General features: G+C 39.6%; 1 protein-coding gene across 2 annotated transcripts in view; it reads left to right on the forward strand.

The window, feature by feature from the left end:
- The window catches only part of tmem178bb (transmembrane protein 178Bb), a 139,116-nt gene that overhangs the window by 66,643 nt on the left and 46,676 nt on the right, over positions 1 to 25,797 (forward strand). For both annotated transcript variants that reach the window (XM_084346298.1, XM_084346299.1), the window contains one exon: positions 10,073 to 10,186. In XM_084346298.1, the coding sequence (XP_084202424.1) occupies positions 10,073 to 10,186 (114 nt within the window). The remainder of the gene's footprint in view (positions 1 to 10,072; positions 10,187 to 25,797) is intronic.

Consider the following 25,797-nt stretch of genomic DNA (forward strand, 5'->3'; position numbering starts at 1 on the left):
ACCATCTGAGTTAAATTCTATACTGCAATGTTAAAGGTACAATCCTTAAGATTTCAGTCCTGATGGACACTTTAGGTTACTGATGGTAAATTATGGTAAATTACAGTACAGAACATTTTACTGAGTTAATCAAGAAAAATGAGGGGATCAGAGAATAGGGAGATTTCTCAGTAAAATATAATGCAATATACTTTTTATAAATATAAAAGGAAATTGGTCAGTTTCAAATGAGACCTGTTTTTTTCTGCAGTGGATGTGAATAAAGTTCATGGTCACGATTGAATAGTTAGAAGAAGAAATATTGGTCTCTGAGTTACAATCAAAATGAAACATGTGTCAAACACTGTGAGACGGTGAACAAATATGTTGCAAATACAACAAAAGAAGAGCAACTTCTTTATTTGTTCCCAGGGTATCATGTGAATCCCTAAGACATGGTTACACAATTTGAATACAAGACAGGCAGACCCTGTCAGTTAAAATTAAAAATACCCATAGAGGGATGCACTTACAGAATTTAAAATCTCTGAACGGCTTGTGCTGAATATATAAATGTAGTGTGATACAGTGATAAATCCGAACTCTACCCAGATGTGTTCACTGTTAGCCAGCCTGGGTCATATATCTCTACCATTACCAACAGATGTTCTACAGTTCTGCAAATTGATCAATACTGAAATCACTTATCAAGTTAGTGACATATTTATTCTCATCATAATGCACATGCATGTATCCCTGCAATCTGACACTGTGTTCTAAGATACGCTCAGCATGAGCTCAGTCCTCTCCCTCTGAGAGAGCTGACTGTAGTGGTTAGTTCCACTCGGCTGGCTGTGTGGTGACTTTAGCTGCTGTTTTAATAAAAAATTGTCAAGCTACTTTAGGCTCATCATCATCGGCTCTGCAGAAGAAAAATAAAGTGACGCTTGCCTAATTAGTTCTGCATAAGTGCACTATAGCACTGTCACTTTTTCAAGGTGGCATTGTTCTACAGGCACTGCATGTGAAAATATGACAAATATTAGGTTTATTTTGGACTTCAGTTTAGCTGCAGTCATGGCCGTAGCCAGCTATGAGATCACCGAGGTCCAGACCTTGGTCATTTTAAAAAATAAGCCTATTTTTTTTTTTCATACTTAAAATATTTATTTTTTTAAAAATCAGCGCTATATAACTGTATAATCAGAAATTCAAACATCTGGTCAGTCCTTTAAGTGTCTGTGTGGCAGTGCTACTTTATTAATTTATTATTTTATAAATTCGTGCACATTACCTTAAAGGATAACTACCGTTTTTTACAACCTGGACCTTATTTCTGGCAAAATATATGGTCATTTACTCACCCAGATAACTTTGGTGTCATTCGGCGTCGTTCGGACGAAATTAGATCCAGTGTAGCGGCGATATATCCATATAATGGGAGAGACGGGGCAGCGACACACAGCCTCTATATAACGCATTATCTGCCACGAAACTAGTTCATTTCATCAATATTTTGTTATGAAATGCTAGCGCTATTAGCCTCTGAGTCCGGGCTCGTCTATTGTCAACATCCGGGGTCTGTAGGCTGATCTACTACCTCTGACCTGGAAGATGTCGTTTCTGAGCTGCGCGCGCACCCGCGACAGCGCGGCTTGTTTACCTGTAGCTGCTACTGCTAGTTTGACCCCGGATGTTGATAACGGACGAGCCCGGACTCAGAGGGGAATAGCGCTAGCATTTCATAACAAAATATTGATGAAATTAACTAGTTTCGTGGCAGATAATGTGTTATATAGAGGCTGTGTGTCGCTGCCCCGTCTCTCCCATTATATGGATATATCGCCGCTACACTGGATCTAATTTCGTCCGAACGACGCCGAATGACACCAAAGTTATCTGGGTGAGTAAATGATCATATATTTTGCCAGAAATAAGGTCCAGGTTGTAAAAAACGGTAGTTATCCTTTAAGAGGCTGTTGGTCAGCTGGTCCCAGGTCTGCCAGCGCTCTGTTATTCTACCACAGCCATGCCTCTAAATGACTGCTCAAACCAGTGTAATGACAGAAGGAATTAGCAGTGCACAGTGCAGTAGGCTGCAGCTGTGAATTAACCAGAGCTGACAGAGAGCAGTATGTGTCTGTTGTGTTAAAACGTATAAACTTATGTAAGCGTCTTTGAGCACCTGTAAAAGCGCATTATAAATAAAATGTATTATTATTATAATTATTATTATAAGTTTGATATATACACACTGTACATGCTTCAAAACTACTATTACTCCTGCTTTCTGCTGTAATGTAGCTAAATATTCCAGATACAGTGTGCATTGAATTAGTCACAGTCATTAGTGTGTACACTGACCAAATTATGCACACAAAAAAAGACAAACTGCTGTTGTAATGTTTCAACCACAGAGGGTCCTCAGGTGAAAGTGAAGTCATGAGGTTAGATGAGTCTTTTGATATGAAAAATTTGACTGATTTGTCCACATCTTGAATCTTACTGTCTTCATGTCATTGGACAGATCTAGATGTGGGGGTCAACCCTGATCTGTGGTTGTTTGTGATAAACACTGGGACATGAGACATGAGATTTAAGTTTAAGGTCACTAACATGTTAACACTATATATTTATTTTTTACTTTACTTTACCTTTACTTCTACTTGAGTCGGCCTTTTTGATTTTGCAAAGTAACAGTACTTATACTCCAATAAATGTTTTGACTACTCTACCCACCTCTTCCCCCACTGTCTCTGCACATTAATCTGACAGCTCTGACAGCGAACTGTGCGGGAGAGACTAAATAAAGAACAGAGATGAGGAGAAACCTGATTGTGGATTTTTTTCCACTAAAGAATAAGACAACAGAATCAGGTATTAAAAGATAACAGCTCCATAAAAAACAATTCTGGACTTCACTAATTTCTAAACCCTGGCTGCAGTGAATACCTTTGCTATAAAAATCCCAGACAGAAAGACAGGGAGAATGCCCTTGTGATAAAGGAGTCTCCAGCCCACTGTCAGGCGTTATGCTTACTCATCCATCTCTACAGTACGGCAGCTATATATGTGAAGGTGACTTCCCATCACAGTGCAGTGCCTGACATGTTTCTGACTCAGAAAAACTTGTGCTTTTTAATACTGTGCAGTATTTTAGTTGTTGTTCCTGCAGTTTAATGTTGTGCTTGTGTGTTAATTGTATTGTATTAATCTCTTGATGTCATGAATGCAATTATAATATAATACATTCTTCTTTCTTTAAAATATGCAGTTTGGTGATGATTTGGATCTCTATAAATAACTTTATGACATCACAGAATACATAAACATTACACAATATTACATTATTATAATATTTAATAAAAGGAGAGTGTTCATCTAAATTTCTTGCTGTCCTTCTGGCCAATTGCAGCTCACACACAAGGATGTTTACTAGCATTTTTAATTCTACAATATATTTTTTCAAAAAAAAATGTATTGTATTTGCCCAGGGCAAAGTTTCCCTTTTGGGCAGAACCTGTGTTAAAATGTATATGGTAAATTACCATGAAAATGGCTGAACATACATTTATTGTCTGCTTCTTAGCAAAAAGGCCTAAAGGCCATATTGCTATCATTTATCTGAGGGATAATTCCCTATGAGGTGTCCATTATCAGAAATTAGCCTAATGAATAAATTGTGCGTCAGATGGTTGCCATTAATTCCTGAATATGGAAAGCCTGAAGGGCTTTATTCTGCATATACCATGCTAAAGAAAACAAGATAAGACAGATAAATTATATTTTCATGCGTTTTGCGATCAAAATCTAGTTTTTGAAAGGTCATAACTTTGTTTCCCCAGCAACACCTGAGGATTTGACTAATAGCTGGAAAAGTCATTGCCATCCCTCAAGGTTCTTATACAAAGGAAACTTTTTCACTGCTCTAGCAAATAGAATGAACTGTAGATAAGACTTATATTTTTAATGTGCTCAGCTCATACAGCCCTCCAGTTCAGCTATTAGCCAGCGAGCTAACGTCGTGCTAGCAAGATCCAAAGTCAATAGCACTGTATACAGTTGAATGTAAATATGATTTGACCTTATGTATAACAACAAGACTAACTAGCCAGCCATGTCATTGTCTCCAAATAAATATCAATTTCAAAAGAATGAACAAATGTTAGACCATATGTACTGTCAGCCACAACCTGATGTAGAAAGTTAAATAGAAAATAGGATGTGGGATGATTGCTTGATACCAGTAAGTTCAGAGGGACAGACTTCTTTTTCATTTAATTTATTTCGAAGTCGAGTTGTCTGCAGCCAGCCATTTTAGATACAGGCGCATTCATTTAAAATGGTGAACAGACTGTTTCACTGGAATTACTTTAGTAGTTCCACAGGCATCCATATATCACAAATTAATTACAGCCATATGAAGTTGAGTTTTCACCCAGACTATGGTCCAATCATCGATTGTGATCCTGTAGTTCTCTATCATCCAGCAGCCTTGAACTACAATATATAATTGCACACAAAACACATGATTTGCAGGTTTCTGTGACATTTGTTGTGCATGCATCAGAGTAAAAGCTTTTGATGATCCTACAAGCTGTTTTGTACAGTGTTGGCCACCTAATGAAATATGACAGCAAAACCATACATTGACTGGTTACACTTTCATATTATTGGATGTAATAAAAAACTGAAGCTTCCAAAGTCACTAGAGAGACTACAAATGTTCAGTCTTGTTGGACATAGTCAGCAAATTTAACACAAACAGCACAACAGCGAATTGGAGGAAAACCACTTGAAAAGCCCAGAGCAACTGTTGTTTGATTAAACCAATAAAATGACCATTGTTATTCTGAGAAAAGATCTCTTGCAGTAGTGTGATTAGTAGATTTACTCTCTCAGTTCTAAAAGCAGAAGTAGCTTGACCTCGTTATACAGCCTGTTTGAACACTCAGCATCAAATACAGCAGCTTGGTCAGTGGCAGTACCTGTTTCTAAGTATGATGCGGTAGTTTCCCCTTTAGCGTCACTTGAAGCACCCCTTGAATGCAGTTCATATAAAGAGCGAGAACACTCCATGTCAGGTTTTTGTTAGGGTTGTTGGATGGATCATACACTGGAATAAAACCCGGATGTGATCAAGTGTCAAGTTTGATTTGTTTTTAAGTTATGTAACATAATTAAGGTAACTTAGTTATCTAAGTGACGTGACAGAAAGTCTAAGTAACATAGTTATTTTGGGTTGAAATAACCAAATAAAGCTATTCCGAAACACAAAGTAGTTTGGGTGCCTAAACCTGAAAAAGACATAGCATGGCATAATATGTGCAATGTTTTTAGCATGTGTGTCAGTACTTCTCTAACAACACATCTAGTCCAACCAGTGTATTAGAAAGAGTGTTCGGGCGTAACAGTCGACAAAGCAATTTATCGATGATCTAAATGGTAAATGTTCATATAAATGAGCAGCAGTTACATATAGCCTGGTCTTGATCGTCAGTGTTTTATTTTTCTATACCAGCCTTTAGAGGCCCCACAATGTCAATGCATGTACATTTTTATTGTAGATTGTCTTCTCTAGTGGCTTTCTTCATGTATTATGTGAGCAATATGGAGTGGGAGCTTACTGAACAATGGTAAGCTGTGTTCAAATGAGTGCTGGTTGTATAATAGAAGCCCATTGCTAGACCAGTCTGATGAGCCTCTTGTCAAGGTCATCAGTTTTATTGGTCTATCTGAAATCTCTCCCGCCAGCAATCCCTCCAAGGCTTCCTCAAACATCAGAAAAATCCATAACAGCTCCACGACCCTGCTGCACAAGTCAAATCACTGCTAGCCACCTTTCAGTTCATCCTGTAACATCAGCAGAAGTCTGTGTCTTAAAGCCAGCGGGGATTGCACAGAGTTAGTGTAAAGATTCTTCAAACACAACATAGGGTTAGCAGCTCTGAGCTACCAGGAGAAGTCTGATGGAAGCCTTAAGGCAAGCCTTTAATGAGTACATGGATCACATATGAACATCAGTTATTAATCAATGTTATACTATGATGCCAGGCACTAGGGACAAGGGTGTAAGCTTTCAACATTTATTGGATTTTACTCCTAAAACGAAGGTCCTTCCATTACCAGGGGGGACTAGTGATGATTACCTTACCACTCTCACCAGCCTGCCTCTCTCTGTAGGTGATTTGTTTGTGTCCACTCTAAAGGTAAACTTACTTTTTACTCCACCACATTTATCCGCCATAACTACTTTATAAATTAAGACATTACACAACACGTAATTAGCTTTTGATCCATTGTTATAGATATAACCACCTATGTCAGTAGTAAGTAGTTAAAATTAGCTCCATCTTGCTGAACACTGAAATGCTCCTGATGTGATGTTGCATTGGGTAATAATAATCTAATTATGTAATTTATATAACCATGTAATAAGCCAAATGGGTCCTTCACCAGTAAATACTTTTACTTTTGAGTATTTTTGCTCTAAATACTTTTGTACTTTTGAGAATATTTTTTTTTGATTTTAGCTTCTGGTATTACTAGTATTGAGTAAAGTATCTAAATACTTAAACCATGGTGTAATTTTAAATGAACCAGCAAGCAGGAATAATAAACTCATGACATTAAATGTGTGATTTTGTTCTTTAGGTTTGACCAACATACTTGTCAGATAGGGCCTGTTAAAAAGTATTTTTACATAAGGCTCTCATCATATATGTGAAATAAATGAAATTATCCAGAATTATGGAGCCTAATGTAGGGAGACTAATAAAGAAATTGTTTAAAAATTCCCATTGGTTAATATTATTATAATATTTTTTTTTTTCCTGATTCTTTGTCAAGAAAAACCCAAGAGCAGATAACAGCAGAAACAGTAAATATTAATCTATATATCCTTTTCTTTTAAAGAAGCTGTTGGGATGTTATTCAGCTTGTTAAGTATGATGTAGATTACAATGTATGATGCTTGTCACCCTGGAGGAGGTGGTGGAGGACAGGATGCTGGCAAAGCTGCTGGCAATCATGGACAATGTCTCTCACCCCCTCCACAAAACTCTGGACAAGCTTAAGAGCAGCTTCAGCAACAGACTCATTCAACCAGCTGCCTAAAGCAACGGCACAGGAAATCATTCCTACCTGGTGCCATCAGACTTTATAACACTCACTCCAAAACACACAAATAATTTTTGTGCTTTAAATTATTATCACTGTAAATAAAACTGCACCTTATCCTCTTGCGCCTTATGTTCCACTTACCTTTACTTGATACCTCAGCATTTTATTTTATTTTATAACTACTTAAGCATTTTATTGTATATAGTATTTTATTGTTTTTGTATATAGTACTTTATTGTTTCTATATTTGCCCTTGTATTTTGATTGTATTTGTACTTGAATGTACCCGCTGCTATGATAACCTAATTTCCCCTCGGGGATTAATAAAGTTATCTATCTATCTATCTATAGTTGTTTGTAGTACGAGTTTTTCAGGTATATTCTGTACCAATTTATGCACCTTGGTTTCAAATACATCTAGTTTCTCTGTGAGAGCGATGGGCTCCCAATTACATCACAGATAAAGAGAAACTCATGAATGGGTAATTACCATTGTCAGCAGTTGTGGTCTCCTGGGTTGCTTGTTTTTGCCTGTGTATGTGTGTGTGTGTGTGTGTATGTGTGTGTGTGTGTGTGTGTGTGTGTGTGTGTGTGTGTGTGTGTGTGTGTGTGTGTGTGTGTGTGTGTGTGTGACGGGGGTGGTGGTGGGGGGGGAGTGTTATCCTGGTTGTCACAGGTTTTGTAGTTCAAATCTCTAAGGATTGCCAGAGATAATTAGAGCAGATATGCAGTAATGGTGTAAAAGGAAGCAGCTCTTACTCCAGAAAATGACAGTCTTGCTACGAATGTACAGTGTGTTACGTCCACCATTCTCACACAGTGTTCATCCTGGCACAGGGCTGGCACTGTTCCAGGCTGAGAAACATACCAGATCCAAGTTATCTAAAAGTGAACTAGATCAGATGGTTGACAGTATAGTAACAGGAAACATGAAAAGTGCAAGTTAAAAAATCACAAAATATTGTACAATAGGTTAACGCTTGTTAAACCTGGTAATGTTTGCAAATGGATAAAAGCAAAATGTGAAAAAGTGCAATGGAAACAGCTTAAGTTAGTCATAACGTGCGTGAAACATGTGACTTCCACTGAAGCTCCCGCTCCACAATAGATGAAATATCTGTGTGGCTCCATGAGGACGTTTTCATTTTTCTCAAATTTATTCAAGAAACAAACAGAAATGTCACACACCTGAGGTTTGACTGGAACTCTTGTAAATACATCATCTTGTCTCATTTTCTGAAATGGGTTAATAGAGCCCATTTTGTATGAGCATTTTCTGATCTACCACTTAGTTTGATGAAGTTTAGGCAACTAAAACTATGTGGTCATTGGAAGGGGAAACCTATAGCTTGCTTGATTTGACAAGAACTAGAAAAACTGTAGTCTGGTATCATATTGAGATTCTTTGTACACCTAACCATACCATACATCTTGTTGTTTTATATAGTTGTAAACACATCATGCACCACAGTCTCATGGCACAGTGTGTAATAGACCCGCCAATCCATGGGAGGACAGTATATGAGTGTGACGCTTTGCCACACTTAGGCGTGTAAAGTACACGTTATTATGGATCCCATTGCTTTTCATGCAAGACCTGCCATACTCTGTCTCTGATTGCCTGGTTGCCTAGGTTGGTTGTGTTCACGACGCTTCGGCACTTTGTTAACTAACAGTGTAGCTCTGGTTATGTCTGTTTTTCTTGTGGTTCTGATACGGTTTGAGAGCTGTAGGTGAACATATCAACCTCTTCGGCCTCCTTCCCAGTCTGCTGCTGCTCCTCTCGGGATCACACATCCCCCACAGCAACTGCCAGAGTGTCTCTGGGCTATGTGGAGCAGACAGACCAGGTGTCCGCAGGGTGGGCTGCTGCTGGTCCACTTACTAGCCCACAGACACTGCAGCTGTGACAGCCGAAGAGCTCGGTGTGTTTACTGGGGAACAGCTCAAAATCTGCTGTATCAGCTCCCCCACTGGCAGTTTGTTTTACAAAACAACAGCAAGAAACACCCATTGCCACAACCCATTAATACTAGACAATCACATGAACATTTGCTCGCTAGCTAATTCTTGTCTTATTTGTGGTGTCAATAAACAGTACCAAGTGGCCCACTGACTGGCCTTCTACCTACTGTTTGTTGGTTCATTCATAGTACTGTTACTCCGGTGACTAGGGTTCAAATCCTGTCCGAAACAAATAGTCAAAAGTGACTGTTTTAAGAAAGGGCTTAATTTAAACTAAATCATGATGTTTTCCTAACCTAACCGAGTAATTTCGTTGCCTTTGTTTTGAAATTGTAAGTGGATGTTGCATGCTACTGAGAGAAAAGTCATTTTCACAGGATCACAAGCTTGTCAGGAAAGTGTTAAGAAGTGGTTGTAAGTGTTTGACTATCTTCTTGAAGAAGCTTTGTGACCCTGGATTTTTTTTTAAACATATTTCACCATTGTGGCTTAGTATTTCTAGGCCTCAGCATGTTTCCATTAATGGAGACATCCTTCTGACGGCCAGTTTAACTCAGGTCTAAATTGCCAGGGAAACATTTCATGTTGAAATCACACACACATCGTCAGGCCAGGGGACTCTCAAAGACATTTATAATTATACACTGAATGGCTCCCTTAACTGATTAGTTAATCACTTTTGAAGAACACATCATTTTTCTGACAGCCATTGTGTCAGAGTTATAGATAATAGAAATGTATGTGGAAAGCAGTCTTCAGCGTCGACACAATAGGGTCTCTTACAACAGCAGATTGCTATTGTTTTAGGCAAGAAGAGAGATTTGCCACTGTCTGGGTATTTAATTTATAACTAGCTCTCCAGCTCAATCATGACACTGTGGAACAATGTTATCTTAATGTTCCATTCAGTCCTGACTGCCTGTCATCAGCGTGGATCTTATGCAGTGACCTACAAGTCCAAGTTGTTTTTGTTTAACAAATCCTTTTTTCTGTTTTTTCTCCGCAGGTTCCATTGTAAGGTGCTCCTACATCAAATATCACTACTCCTCGGCAATAATACCCAAAAACCTCTCCTACAACATCACCAAGACGATAAGGCAGGACGAGTGGCACTCCCTCCGTAAGTCTGCTCAAGTCTTTTCTCTTTATTACCATTTTATTTCTATATAGAAATTTCACTCTCTGAAAAGTAACAGACATGTTTTTAATGAAAAGAGGAAGATAAATAGAAATACAACACACAAGCAGGAGAGTTATTAAATGTTCTCCTCTAACTTTATATTTAATTGCCTTTCCTCCCTTGAGCTTACAGTGCCAGCTATTATTGTGGCAATATTCAAGAGCAAAGGTGTTCAAACGCAAGGACATTTTATTGTCATTAAACCTACAGGCTACAGTACACTGTCAGCCTTCATTTCAGCTGAGTTGTTGCTTATTTTTCACAGTTAGTAAGGTGTATCATTTCATTTTTGCTCTCTGCTGCTCGCTTGGTGTTGACTATAAGTACAGTTGCAAAGTATTCTCTTGAGTGGGTTCAGTGTGTTGCAGGAATCAAACCAACACAACAGCAATCTTTCCATCTATATGTACTGTATATCTGTTAATTCAGTGAAGGCATATCCCAGCTCACATTGAGTACACCTTGGACATGTTGCCAGGTGCTGCCTTTTGGAGTGCTGACACTTCAACACATTCTCTCTGCCAACTCGTCAAATACAACAGCTTGATCAGTGGCCTTAACTTTCAAACTATGACACTATATCTACCCCTCTACTGTTTTGTATGTGTAAGGCTCTGCAGTCAAGGTAGCAATAATACATAATATGCAATGTCAGGTTAGACTTTCAAAATACAGTAAAGCATGCTGACAAACAGTTCACATATTATGACAAATTATGACTTTTGGGCTGTTATTAACATTGTCAAACAGTTGCAGTTTGGTTAGGTTTAGGCACCAAAGATATTTGGTTGAGTTTTATGCTCTAAAACTACTTGAGTAGGTTTAGGAAAAGATCATGCTTTGGATTAAAATAATTACGCTCAGTCTCGTAGCTTCTGTTATGTGATGAGAGCCTCCAAACGGCACATAAAAGAGCCCAGTTGGCAGGTGAGTTCAAATCCTCTTGCAATTAAATGTCAGTGCTAACCAATCTTTCACCATACTGCTCTCAATCCCTTCTTGTACACAACAACCTACACTGAGGTGTCAAATGTCACATTTGTACATCAAATATCTAATGATGTAACTGGGAGATTGTTATTACTTGTGCTTAGCCCATTAAAGGTTTCAGGGTGATGGACGCTTTTGATTTTGATGACTCCTTGACTTTTCCTTTAGTGTCTTCCCCTCAGGGTAAACTTTACATTTAAGGTCTCCATGCATGTGCTTTTTTCCCAGGAGTCAAACCAACAACATTTCCACGATTGTGTCATTACTGTAACCACTGCAAAAATCAATAATCTTTGATGGTTTCTTTAATGGAATTCATGTAATATGTAGTCAGTCAGTGGGTCAGTCTAGTCTTCTCACCAACAGAGTTTGTTACAGAGGAAAAGATGTTTTTGCTGATTAGAGCCACTGTCAGTTTTTTCTGTACACTAGAAATGTCAAAACTGAACAGGCACATTGACAGGAGTAAATTCATGAGGTTGAATCTACTCTTTCAATTTTTGACATTCAGTAAGTTCTTTTCTTTACAACCAAACTCTGTTTCAAATGTCAGATTTGTATACACTATATTTCATCATAAACATACTACAAGGAACTATTAAATGGTTATGAAACATCCCCAATCTAAGACTGATGTCTCTATATGACCTATGCACATATGCAAACAAGAACATCAGCAAGAAGATTGGCTTATTCTGCATTATTTAAATAGTCATTGCCTGTCACTGGGTCGGATTCTGACTCATCTGGGCTGGATACGTCATAAAATTTAAAAAAAAATTTGTATGGCTCTAGAATAATGCACAACGTCCTGAGAATGAATTGAGAAGTCTCACAGCCTGAGGAAAGAAGCTGCTCTGTAGTCTGGTGGTACAGATCTGAAACAAAGTTTACTTTGTGTCATCATTGTCATATTACAGTTATTAAGCTTACATTGTCATAAATACATACATGACCTCATTGCTATGCATGTCTGTCTTTTACTCGCTTTCAGTAAATGCATATGATTTCAGATCAAGACATGAGGTGGTGGAAACCCAATCTCTTTTGTCCACAGGGGCCGCCAGAATCAACAAAAAATGAAAGTTCCTTGAAGCGGCTGTAACTGGCAGATTGCCATGACATTTGCTTAAAGCAACCATATTCCTGAGAGAATAAATCCCCTCCTTTTTTTTTCATATGTGTAATTACCCTGTGGGCTTTTTCTTCCCCCTCAGAGCAAATTTTCAATTTAAGGTTCCACTACTGGCTAGGCTCAATGGGTAGCCAAATCATCAGCATGTTGTTTGTTCTCGTCCAACCTTCTCATTTGTGGGTGTCATGAACACCCAATTCTCCACTTTCAGTTGCTATCAGGTATGAGGTACACTATTCTATGTTTGAGTTTTATTTGTCCTGTAGTGGACCTGTAGAAAATCTATGAAGCAGCTGTAGGGCTACCTCTCCAACGCACTGATTGCCTGTTTATTATCTGATGATATCATCATGGGTACAAGCATTGTCAGAGCAATCTAGAGGGGGTCTATCTACTTTCAGGATACCTGCCATTCATGAGCTGTTCCTTTGGCCATGTTGTAGCGCTCCAGTTGCCTGGCCACTGAGCCGAGTGGAAACATACTCTGACCTCAAACTGTCACTGTCTCAGTCTGACTAGTCCTCAACTGTCAGGTGACAGGATTGGGAAAAGCTCCTCTCTGCTCCAAACCACAGAGGACTGCTCTGCCGTCTGCCTTCTACACACCACGCAGCTCTGTTTTACAAAGCAAAAGGTTCTGTTCAGAGGCTGTTCTAAAAATTATTCTGGGCAGTGGATCATATTATGTGTGTAATATTACCTCAAATTGTTTCCAAACATTGTTCAATTTTATGGCTTTAGTGAAATGGTAAGTGGCTACATTTAGTGAAATCAGAACATACAAGGAAGAAGGTATATGACATAATCACAGGGACAGCTTAAAATATGAAAGGGTTTTATGTTGTATGAGTTATGTTATGCACTCAATTGCTCTACACAAGCTAATTCTTTGTTACAACAACATATTCTTCATACTTTTGTCTGTTGTATTGTATGTATATTGTATTTACCCTCCAGTGAAACAGACATGCCTGAGCAGTTGCATGATGAGTATTGAGGCATACAGTATCCTTTCAGAGCTGTGAGATAATTTTGTTTTTATTCTTCCAGTCTAAATTTGGTAAATCAGTGAATTGCATCTATCTGTTTCAGAGTTTATGCCTTTACAGTATAGAGTATATTCAGATCCAAACAAATGTACAGTTCCCACCAGGAGACCATCAACCACAAATACTCCCCTGTCAAGAGGCTTTTTAGGTCCAGCCAAGGACAAGGGACGTCATATTTATTGGGCTAAATAAGAGAGCTGCTGCTGTGTATGCACATGCTCTGTAAATGTTGGTTTGAGTTACTGCTATTTTCTGCTTTGGTTTTGGCTCATATGCATAGGAATGGGAAGGATGCATTTCATCTTCACAATCTCAGTAAGCTCAGGAAAAAACATTGCTCATATTTATGGCAGGAAGGTCACCCTTTTCCAGTCAGAGATGTTTAATGTCCTTATTACTGGGCCTATCCACACACCATCTCAGTTTGAGATAACTCCACTCTTCTAACCGATGGCCTGTCACTCTGATGTGGCTATGAAAAAAAAAATACATTAAAAGCAAAAGGGTGAATAAACAAAGCCTTCTCACTGAGTGAGCATCTGCACTCAATCCCAAATCAATAAGAAGTGCCAAAATACATCACACCCACTTTTCTTGGGCTGAATGCATTTCAGGGTCAGCACTAGTCCAGTCCAGCGGGTGCTGATAATAACCTGAGGCTGTTTGGTAAAAACACCAGGCGCAAACATGTGCACTAGTTCAGTTATTAGCAACAGTGTTGCTAATAACTGTCCATAAATAAGCATTTACACATTGTTGAGTTGTATTTGTAAAGTGCTAGATAATGTTTTTCTTTATCATCCCCGGCTCTCACTCACACCACTCTCTCACCCATACAAATCAAAGCTCTCTCACCCACACAGATCTTTCAGTGGTAGAACTGAACAAGGATCAGATAAACAGAACAGCTTAGTACACCTTCTGTATGATGGTATATGTTGAAATCCCTGGAGCTGTTTTTTCCTGATACTCTATTTTCAGCTGTCATTATCACAGGGGACAGTCCCTGAGGCTATTTCCACACAGTGATGTAGTTACACTACATGCATTCAGATCTTTTCAACATCTGGCACTATGGCTTGGTTTAAAAAATTGCTTCACTTGAATAGTGACTTATTAAATCCTGAGATTGATCATACAGTATATGCCTTTACCTGTGGTCCATAAAAAACATCAACACAGTCTCAAATGCAGGTAGATTTTCTATTTAGCTGAAGGCTATTGGCTGCGGTGGATAAATGTTTGTACCAAAATAGTAATGTAATAAAAAACTCTCTAAAATAAGTCTCTACCTTATTTTGATGTCATTTACAGACGCACTGCTTTTGTCCTCTGTCTGTGTTGAACTTTCAGACACAGGGACAGGGACTTCATGGTGCATCTCATAAACTGTGAAGTCTACATGTGTGGGCACCACTGACTGTAAAACTAGTGGACAGAGCCACCATGACATCACCCATATTCTGAAGAGCCAGAATGAACTGGTCATCATCATGTTGGCAGTACCTGACTGCCTAACTCCAGCCAATCAAAAATGGGCGAAGAGGTGGAGCGTGGGTAGAGCTGAAGTGAGCCTAGTTTGTTAAACAAACCCACCTAGCTGGAAGCTACCAAGCTAGCTAAGGCTAAGAAGCTATCAGTGTTTTCAGGATATCCACACGAGTTTGAGCATACGCATCACTTGTGTTTATTCAAGTTGCACTTGAGAGTTTGACTGCAGATTTATTCACCCTGAACATCCAGAATTCTTTACTGTACATTAGCCAGCTGTGTTCAAGCCGACCAAAGTCATCACTCACCAAATACCCTGTTTATTTCAGTTTTCCTGCAGTGACTTTTCTGTATCCATCTCTTTTCTGTACGTTTATGAAGTAAAGTACATCTCCCCTCCATTCAGCAGTCAAATAAGGGAGAATTAAAGTACATTACAGTGGATTTCAACACCTCGCAGCTCATTTCAGCAGACAGGTTGAGAACTTTATTAGCTGCTAAAATTATAAGAATATCTTGTTCATTTCCTCATAGGCAGATTTTAAACACACATCCCTGAAACCACTTCATTCAGTTCTTAATGTAACCATTGTTATTATAATTTATTCACCAGGTTAGAGGGTTCCTTATACAATTTACGCCAGTGAATGAAATGGTATCGGAAATAAGATCAAATCTGGACCTTGTCAATAAATCAGTGACGATAGCCAGCTCTATTTGGCAGAAAAGTGTTTATAACAAAGATTGGCCCAACTTTTTTAGCCATTCTAGTACAATATCTTTGCGCAGCCACCTCCTGGAGGTGGAAAACCAACTATTGCTCTTTACGGATGAGTAACTCCACTTCAACTCAGCCCTTTTTGACTGTGGTCAGCAGGCAGAGTTTAATAGTTTGCTGTTTAACTTCAGAGATGTCCTGGACTAAATCCACCCACAGTGCTTCAGGCCTTGTATAGATTAAGTAAGAATGACAACCTAGACTTGACTTTCATGAAGTGTGTGAAATTGAGCCCAGGCAGGCCTGACAATTTCTCTTGCTCCCATTACATAGATTTGAGAAAACAGTGGGGTGACATTGACACCCCTTCAAAGACTCAGAGATGAACATGATACTCATTTGTTTCTGTCAGTCAAAAAAGCTGCAGCAACTCGCAGAGGCACCCGCACAGCCAGGAACCAATACCCCTTTTTCTATTACTGCTGAACATCAAAGCAACAGCAGAGAGTACACAATATCCCTTCTCCCACCCCCATTGTCTGTCACAGATGCAGACAGCATACATTTGACGCTGGCTTTTAGAGAGGACAGGATGGAGGGAGGTTTTCTCATACTGCAGCTTAGGGATTTTGTTACTTCAAAAGGAAGCATAAGTTGTTAGCTGGGGAAAGCTGTCAATGAGTGACAGTGTATAATCCAAGGCAGCAGCTAAAGGTTGTGGCTGAAGCTAATTGTTCAGCAGACAGCCACTCCCACTCAATCTCATCACGCTGATGTGGCTGCTGCAGTTGGTAGATTATGCAGCGAGCAGGCCTGCACGGAGATGACAGGGATTTAACTCATTGAGAAGCATCGATTCTCTGCTATTTAAAAGCCTTTTAGGGTTGCTGCTTTCATCCTGTTAAGCTGGGAAGGTAGAAACTCCACCCTCCGCCACATCACTGTCTCTTTCACACTCCCGCACTAACAATCAACAAAAAACAGAGTGTGATCTGTCAGTTGGTCTGTCTGCGTCTGCCTGTTATGGGTTTGGTCGAATTAAAGAGTCTCTCCCTCAAAGGTTTGAAAGAGTACAAAGGCAGGGGAGGGAAACGGCAGCCAGAGGTCTGGAGTGCTACATCCGTTATCTGAGTCCTCAGGTTACACATGATGAAACACTGACACTGTGTATTAGATAAACTGGACTTGGCAAGAAGTAAGGATGTCAAAAGTGTCAGTAGATTCTATATGTCTTCCTTTTGCTTCAGTAACAGCATGCACACAAGCAGGTATGGACTCCACAAGTTTGTGCAAAACCTGATGCCCTAATGGTATCACAGCATGATTTGACAGTGTGCCAGTGTTCTTGTGATGTCACAGAATGTTTGGCTTTTTCAGTCTTCAAGTTCCCTAATAAATGTACCATGTATTCACACTTGGGTCAATTTTCCGAGTTGACTTTGTACTGCAGCAGGAAAATGACACATTCAAAGCTTTGCAAGAACTATTCGTAGACAAAACAAGACCAAGGAAACAAGCTTTGTTAAGAGTTTGGGAAATACTACATCAGAGTGCAGACGACAAGGCAACTCTTGCTAATCCAATGACCAATCAGTGGTCTGCAGAGTTTAAACTCCACCCTTTGGTAATGGATCAGTGTACTGGGTACCTCAACAGAAGGCTTGTACAGAAGGCTTATACAAACAGGACGACATGGAGGGGTTCTTCTGGTACCATCCACAACTTTTGATGGTGGAAATACAAAAATAATCATCCTAGTATGTAACAAATTGTGATGTGATCGTTGTTATTTCAGTTTGGGCTTGGAGATGAATGTTTTTAATAAGAAGTCTGTGTTAAACACACAGGCCTTTACCAGAGGGTATAACTTTAGAGACATTAGAAATGTAATCCAGTATTATGGGAGCTTGACCCACACTCTCAGCCTCTGTTGCTTGAATTTTGACCAACTCAACTTCATGGGAATGCAATACAAACTCTCTGGAGTACCCCTCTAATGAACTGAGGTGAAAAACTGAGGTGTCTAACTCAAGTGCCAAAAATTCCACAGTCTAGAAAGTCTGGAAAGCCAGAAACAATGAACCATATTTAATTTATATACAAACACAATGTTTGTAGTAGGACCTCAGATGTTTAAATCTAAAATGCATCTCTCTTTAACTTTTAACTATACTTTCTTCTTTTATTTTTTCAATGATTTTGAGAAATATATTGCTTCCCTTGTTGTCCCTTGTTTTTACACATAAATCAGTCAGTCAAAATATTATATTCCATAGAGTGCTTCTCGAAGACATCACAATGTGATATTTAATGAAATATGTTTTTGTCGTCAGGATGAGCCTATTTATTTGAGTGAGGGACAGGATGACCTCAACTGTTGCAGGAATAGCACAGAACTGTGCACCCCATACATCACAGCCATATATAGAGTGAATAATAAAACTTCTGCTCTCAGCTATAAGGAGGCCTTAATCTAGAAAGAACCAATGAATAGATAAACAGTAAAATTTGCAGTTTCACACAGTTCATCACTCGCAGAGATCTACTCATTAAGAAAGTGAGTTTTTTTCAGTGGTATTTTCAGGTTGAAAATGAAGAGAGAGATTAGCTTTGGACCAGTGTAGCACCCTGCACTGACATTTGCACTGTTACTATGCAAATGCTGTGGTGTGGAGGAGACGGTAGGCAACACAAAAATGTTTCAGTTGTCGCTAGGCAGCCTAGCATTTGTAACCATGATATATCCCCACGGAGCTGTGGGTGGAGTTCAGCACATCAGCTTTCACCACACCTTGCATTTCACATGTGAAGTATCCCTTCAAGGACTGAGGTGATAATTAAAAACCCTGACGTCTCCCTGATAGTCCCTTTGAGTTCCCTTTATTAAACACAGACCCCAAACCCACTCAACCACCTCTGTCTAGCAGAAAGAGAAAAAGAGGCTAAAAAAACAATGATATTTGCACCACATCATGTCATTTTCATCACCATGTGTTTCCAATCCACAATGGATTTACAGTGTATACCATATCTACCACAGGTGCTCCATCCTGTGTGTGTGTGTGTGTGTGTGTGTGTGTGTGTGTGTGTGTGTGTGTGTGTGTGTGTGTGTGTGTGTGTGTGTGTGTGTGTGTGTGTGTTTGTGTGTGTGTGTGTGTGTGTGTGTGTGTGCAACCATGTGAGTTGAGGGGCCTAGTTTCCGTTTCAGTTCTGCAAAAACTCTTTAAATATCGTGCCTGAGGGCATCACTTTGATGTGAGGCAGAGCGAATGATTGTCAGTGTGTGTACAGTGTAAACAGCTTTAGAATTTTGACAGAGGCTAGCAGTTTCCTCTGCTTCCAGCCTTTGAGGTAAGCTAAGCTAAACCCATCATACTAGATGGCAAACCCTGACCTTAGAGGGCAAATTAAGGTTTTTTCATGTACAAACAAAGAGTTAGGCTATAAACGTATACACATAAACATGTATCTATACACCCAGGAAATAATTCTGTTGTGCATTTTTTGAATTTGCATCTAGGTGTATGTAAACAGCTGCAACAAGATGGTGATGATCATATGGCCAGCGGCTTCATATTAAAGTTTGATCTTCAGGTAAACTGTCCACCCACTTTGACTGTGTTTGAGCACTGCTGTAGTCCTGCGCTCTGTCAGTTCCGAACACTGTCTGCCCGTCGATTGCAACAGTTTGATCTGAGACGTTGTGGTCGAGACCGGTCTCTGTAGATGTGGGCACAGTACTATCTGATTCCCTGTTGCTTGGCCAGCCTGTTTCCCATTTCACCCATTTCATTTTCCTGAGACCAGACATTAGCCAGGAGCAGCCTTAAATCCAAGCTGGATGAGAATGACTCTTGTCCCGATTCTCTTCCTCTCCTCCCTGGGGCGGTCCAGCTGGTCAGGTTGGAAGGTAGAAAGTCCAGAGTCCACTGCTCAGAATCCAAAATCCATGCCCTCTTCTCCAATGCTGATGAATGTACTTCTGCCAAAGACAATAAGTATTTAAGCAACAAGAGCCACAACATTAACAGTTATAAAAACAAAAAGGTATTTTTTGTAAATTTGAAGAAGCTACCCGTTGCTGCATCTGCATGCACTGCTGTTGCCATGAACATGAAATTTTGAACGTGGAAGATTTTGCCTAGGGCCCCAAAAGGGGCCTTGGTTTCATTACACATATACAGCAATATTATTTACAGTATGTTCCATAGGAGTTATGTGAAAGAAGCAGGAAATGAATGCTGATAAGTAAAAATCTGACCTTATTAGATATTCGAGTTTTAGCCAGGGAGGTGTTCCTCCAATGCTTGACCCGCTGTTTCACAATCATCAACAACTATGTTTGACTGCATATGAGAAAATACACTGATATTTAACTGAGGAGGAGGAGGAGGAGCGCTGCTGCGTCCCTCTGTGTGTGCTCAGATCTCAGTCCGTTGATCAGGCGGGACGGGTCATAAAAAGTACCATTCTGATCAATAATGGGTGGGATGCAGGTGTGAAATAGGTCTTTAATGAGGAAAATATGAATGACATTAACTGCAGCGATCCTCCAGCAGCAGAAAAAATATGTGTATCTCTATATTAACATGCACATTTGCGCAAGGAACAGCTGATAAACTTCGTTGATCGTTTCAAAGTCCTGACTCGTCGACAGGATCGGCTGGTACTTCACAATAATTAATGGTTTATTTTCTTCTACACATCAAAAGGTCACACAGAGTCCAGACTCATACAGTAAAATAATTTGGGATCAAGCAGCTGTCCTGATAAATCCTGAGATCATGTCTATAAACAGTTAGGCAATTTCAGAGACTAAAAGTCTGTTTTCTCTGGACTGTTTCCTCTTCAGTGTTTAGTTTTGGTGCTTAAATGTGTCGCAATATTTGCTGCAGTGACATTACTGCATGCATGGAAATGTATAAAATAATGGAAAGCAGCCTCTCCAGAGTGTACGCATACTGTGAACCCTCCTGTGTAAGCACATCTCACTGTGTGTGTCCTTTAAATATCAGGAAACAGACTGCGCCGTTGACTTCAGACCAGCTTTTTGTTGGTCTGTGGCGCTGTCGCTTTCTGCTGCCTCAAGAATGTAATGCTCCATCAGTGCGCCTGAGCCACACCTCATTTTAAGACCAACACACCCAGGGGCGCACAGGATGGCACATGTACATTTGTTAGATACACAATGTGGGAGCTGGGCTTTAAAATGACAACTGGGTCAGTCTGACTCTAGCAATGACACTTGCACTGCACTGTGCATCGCTTTGCATCAGGCATAGTCTTTTCTGACCTGTATCCTCATAATTTCATTTTAGCCTCATACTGTTACATGTCCCCAGTCACCTTGTTTGGATGGATGTGTTAAAACTTTTAAAAGTTTCCTGCATGTTCTGCTGCTGTCTGATGTCGGGTTAAAGGAATTATGCTAAATAGCGAGCAATTATGGTTATAATAATTAGTGGAGAAATCAGTTTCCATATTTAGACATGCTGAAGGGGCTGCTGATTGGAATGACAAGCATTACTCACTTACACATTATCTCTCTGTCTCTATCACATAAATATGAAGTGGATCGGAAGATATATGGATGAAGCAGCAGCAGACATTGCTATGGATCCACTCCTGCTTGTTGTGAATGATTGATGGGAAGTACAATTAAGCATAATTAACAGGGCGGAAACACTACAGAAAGACATAGCTAGCAGTCCTGATGCACCTCATTACACTTACTTGTTTCAGGCTGTCCAGATTAGAGGAAAATCAGTTGTGTCCGGCCATGTGATCACAGTGCCCACAGGCCCAGTGATTCATCACTGCTCATTCATATGAAGCTTCAGTCCAGAGGGAAGGGCTGTGAATTGTCTCAGTCAATCAGGACAACCACTATCTCTAATCCAAGAGCTCGAACAGAAAGCTTCAGCCCAGTCTGCAGGGTAAAATATTAGCAGTTCATATTTTGACAAACCACTGATACACTCACATTTGTACATGTCATGGGCCTATGTACAATATTAACATTTCTACAATAAGTGTCATATTACGTTAACATCACATTTATATGGCCTGACTTTCATATCAGGAGGTGAGGGGGATGGCAGTGGCATTTCAAGCAAAAGGCTGAGATAGCATTTAATCATTTGTAAACAGGGCACCACTGGATATATTTAAGAAGACCTTGAGACCATTTCTTGCCATGTTTGTGGCAACAAAACCAGGTATTTTCAGCCAAAACAAGATCTTTTCTCAACCCTAATCCATTGTTTTTGTGTCTATACATAACCAGACCAGCACAGCATTGTCACAATACAAAACGGAAAATTGAACAGAAAGAAACGGAAACCTGCTGCATAAAGAAATGTAGTGGTTTGCAGAAACATACATTGCCAACATTTATTGAGTGGAAAGCTGACCTGTGTCTGGGTCTATGATTCCTTACAGCACATATAATGCACTTCACACATTTGTTTTCTCAATAACGAACACTGAACATGGTGACATTTTGTGATGGGCCATTTTCATGCAGATATGGTTTTTACCAGAGGTCTAAATTTTAACCCTGCTCTGAACATCCATGGGCGTTTAAAAGGGGTCCTAAAAGTATGTCCTGAACAACCAATGATGTTCAATACTGGTCTTGAAAAAGATACAAAAAGTTGTGACTTTTAGAAACTGCCTCAACACTTCCCCATACATAAATGATTGTTTTACTTTAGGCAAGAAAAGTACTTGGTTAGGTTTAGGAAAACATTGTATTTTGTGTTATAATCACTATATTACTTATAAAACTTCAGTTACGAACCTACCTATATTACAAATGTAACTGCAGTTACGTCATGTACGTTACTTCACTACGTTAGTAAGTTAAAGTAGCTCACCATTGACTTCTGGTTTCAGACTGGACATGAACAGTAGTCTCCAGGGTAAAAAATCCTGTGCTTGTTTAACCCAACCGTTCACCCTGACCTCTAGCTTACATAGACTTCTCTCTCTTTGTGCTACTTCTCCCAACTTCCTCCTATGCTGCCATAATAATTACTTTTGCTACTTTTTCATGACGATGGGCTGGTCCAGTCATGAACCTGTCATGATGATTCATTGACACTCAAGAGTGGTCGTTCAATGAATTTACCCTGTTTGGGACATTGATTGAAGTGAAGTCAAACAGTGAATCCCTCATGAATGTGCATTGATGGTTTTGAAAAGATGACTACCGAAATTGATCAGAAGTGGTCTTGGAACCCAAGTAGCTCAGTTGGCAGAGTGCGTACAGAGGCTGTGTCCTCGCCGCAGCAGCACAGGTTCAATTTCAGCCTGTGGCCCTTTGTTGCATGTCAACCTCTCTGTTGTCCATAGTTGATCCAAGCTGGTCTTGGCTGGACGTCTTATACTGAGCCCATCATGAACATGCATTGACATTCAAAAATGGTCTTGAAAAAATGTTTCAGTTCTGAAACTGGTTGATGGCCGATATTGAGCACTTGCCTGCATTATTATTGTGTGGTAATTCAGTTGAAAGTGTTGACTCTCTCTGAAAAGTATCATTTATAGTATTAGAAAATAACTGACTCTTGCTCAAATATTACATTTAGATAAAAATTTTAGCTTGAACTATGATGAGTTGTTACTGCATTTCACTGTCCAATAGACTACAAATCAGTTAGACCTAACCAGCTTCAAATTTAAAATGATGCTTATATGTAAATACAACAGTCAAAATAATTCTAACATTATGAAAGGGGCCATTCTGCATAATCTGCCTACTTTTATTTTTGATAAATTAATTGAGCTATTAATACTGTTGTATTAATTAGGTCTGATGTGTAAGATTTAGGGGATTTAGAGGCAGAAATGGATTATAATATTCATAATTATACTTTCAGATGTTTATAATCATCTGAAACTAAGAATTGTATGTTAGTTACCTTAAAGGTACAGTGCGTAATATACCGAGTATTTAGCGGCGTCTAGTGGTGAGTGGTTGCAACACTCCCTGGACAAGAAAATAATTTTCTAAACTCCACAACAGCATCGAGTACTTCTACTAATTCAAGTGATGACGTGAAGATGTATTTGGTTATTTAGTCTATAAAACTATACGTCGTGACTCAAAAAAAAAAAAAAATTAGGATCATACAAAGAAATTATGGAGCACTGTAAAAAATATTCTCCTCAGTTTATCTGTCACACTAAGTCATTACTTTGACTGTCTTTGGCACACTCCCTGCCCTAAATATCTTAGTTAGTTATAACTCCATATGTTGTCTCACTGCAACAGACGAGGAATAGATCTAAATAAATCCTGCTAACACGACGTTACCACCAGCTCTCTGAGAGGCACAGACTGAGGCTACAGTGTGCTAATATTTAACGTTATACATGGCGGCATTTCTTTTCAGTGAAACTAATGTACTGCTAATAAACATTGTACATTATGTGTTGTACCATAAGCAGCAGGGGGAAATATGTACCACGGTCGGTTGTAATCTTTAAGGTTACTCTGACCTGTCTGGCAGAAAGCAAGACACTTCAGCGTCAGTCTGCAAACATTTCTCTATCATCAGAGACTTCCATCTGGGGAAGGCAGCTTCGATGTTTATTCTCGTTTAATGCCGTCGCTTGTCCCAATCTCGTTTAGCGTCTTGGAGTTTTCGTTTCTTCGACAATGATTCACGCTCCTGTAATTTTTCTTGTACAAAATAAACATGGTCATCTATCCTTTATCAGATTGTGGTTTCAAACTTCTCACAATACAGATTTTTTTAGCAGGAAACAGCAGCCACTCGCTCTTCTTCTTCTTTGTCTTCAAACCCGGTCATTTACGCCGCCCACGTGAAACACGACAGGCCCTCACTAGTGCCAGTTTTCCTGTTCTGGGCTACTGTAGAAACATGGCCGTGCAACATGGCAACCTCTGTGGACAGAGACCCGCTCCCCATGTACAGTAGATATAAACGGCTCATTCTAAGGTAATGAAAACACAACTACTCTTATTTTCGGGTGATTTTGCACTAAATAAAACATTATTATTAATGTTATTAATATTATATTCCATTTCTGCCAAGTCTGTTCTGCTAGATGCCACTACATTACACACCTTTAAAATGAGCCTTTTACATCCACAAATGGAGCAGGTCCTCTTCAGTGGAGTCTTGTCTCTACAGTAGCCCAGAACAGACAAAAAAACATTCGGTCAAGAGAGGGCCTTTCATGTTTTCAATGAGGGTGAGACGAAGGATGTTCACCGTTTAACTGCTACTTAATCCGGCACACTGGACCTCAGAGCAAAGTCTGATTTATTTTCATGCACGGGAAGGCAGATTACCTTTTTTAATAATAACAATAATAATAATATAATAATAATAATAACACACTTGGCAAATACAAGAGGGACCGGCAGCAGAGCTGTTCAGCCAGTAGAAACAAAGCATGGGACATTTTCTGTCTCGGCTAATACCACAGCTTCTCTACTAAAGCATTGGCTGTTTGTGTGTGTGTGTGTGTGTGTGTGTGTGTGTGTGTGTGTGTGTGTGTGTGTGTGTGTGTGTGTGTGTCAGCAGGTGTTGTGTATGCATAAACTCTTTCCTGCAGTTACAGTCAGGAGACAAACAACCTTTTTCTAGAAGGTCACAGTGGGTCACATAAACAACCATTGATTTCCTATGAGATCCCCATATCATTTGCATGAACAGAACTGCATCCCTGTTGCACATTGGTTTTCCAGCAGGTTGACACATCTTTCCTGTCCCCTGCGTTCCTGCTCCTTCATGTTGTTTAGCAGGATCTGAGCTGCTGTGGTCCTGACTGACTGCTAAGCCTTAAGCTCTCAGCCTGGTCAGCTGCTGCAGTGCTCCTCACTCCAAAGTTTCTATTGAAATAGTTCAGACTGAGCCATGCTGTATCATTGACAATGCAGATATTCAGCAGTTAGTTGACTAAATTATCCAACTTTCTTTCCAAAATGACGTGTTGAGATACATGTGTACTTTCTGTAGGCCTTCGCCTGTAGCCTTCAAATTGCCCTGTATCTACTATTTGAACAGTCTGGAATAGATTTCCGGTCACCATATACATTTCTTATTGCAGCCAGTTCTCAGTCCCAATGCTTCAAATATAGCAGTCTGGTCAGTGTCCCTACACTTCTAAGTTTGATGTTGTAGTAGCCCTC

Source organism: Pagrus pagrus, assembly GCF_965226575.1.
Source record: "Pagrus pagrus genome assembly, chromosome: 23".
NCBI classification, from domain to species: domain Eukaryota; kingdom Metazoa; phylum Chordata; class Actinopteri; order Spariformes; family Sparidae; genus Pagrus; species Pagrus pagrus.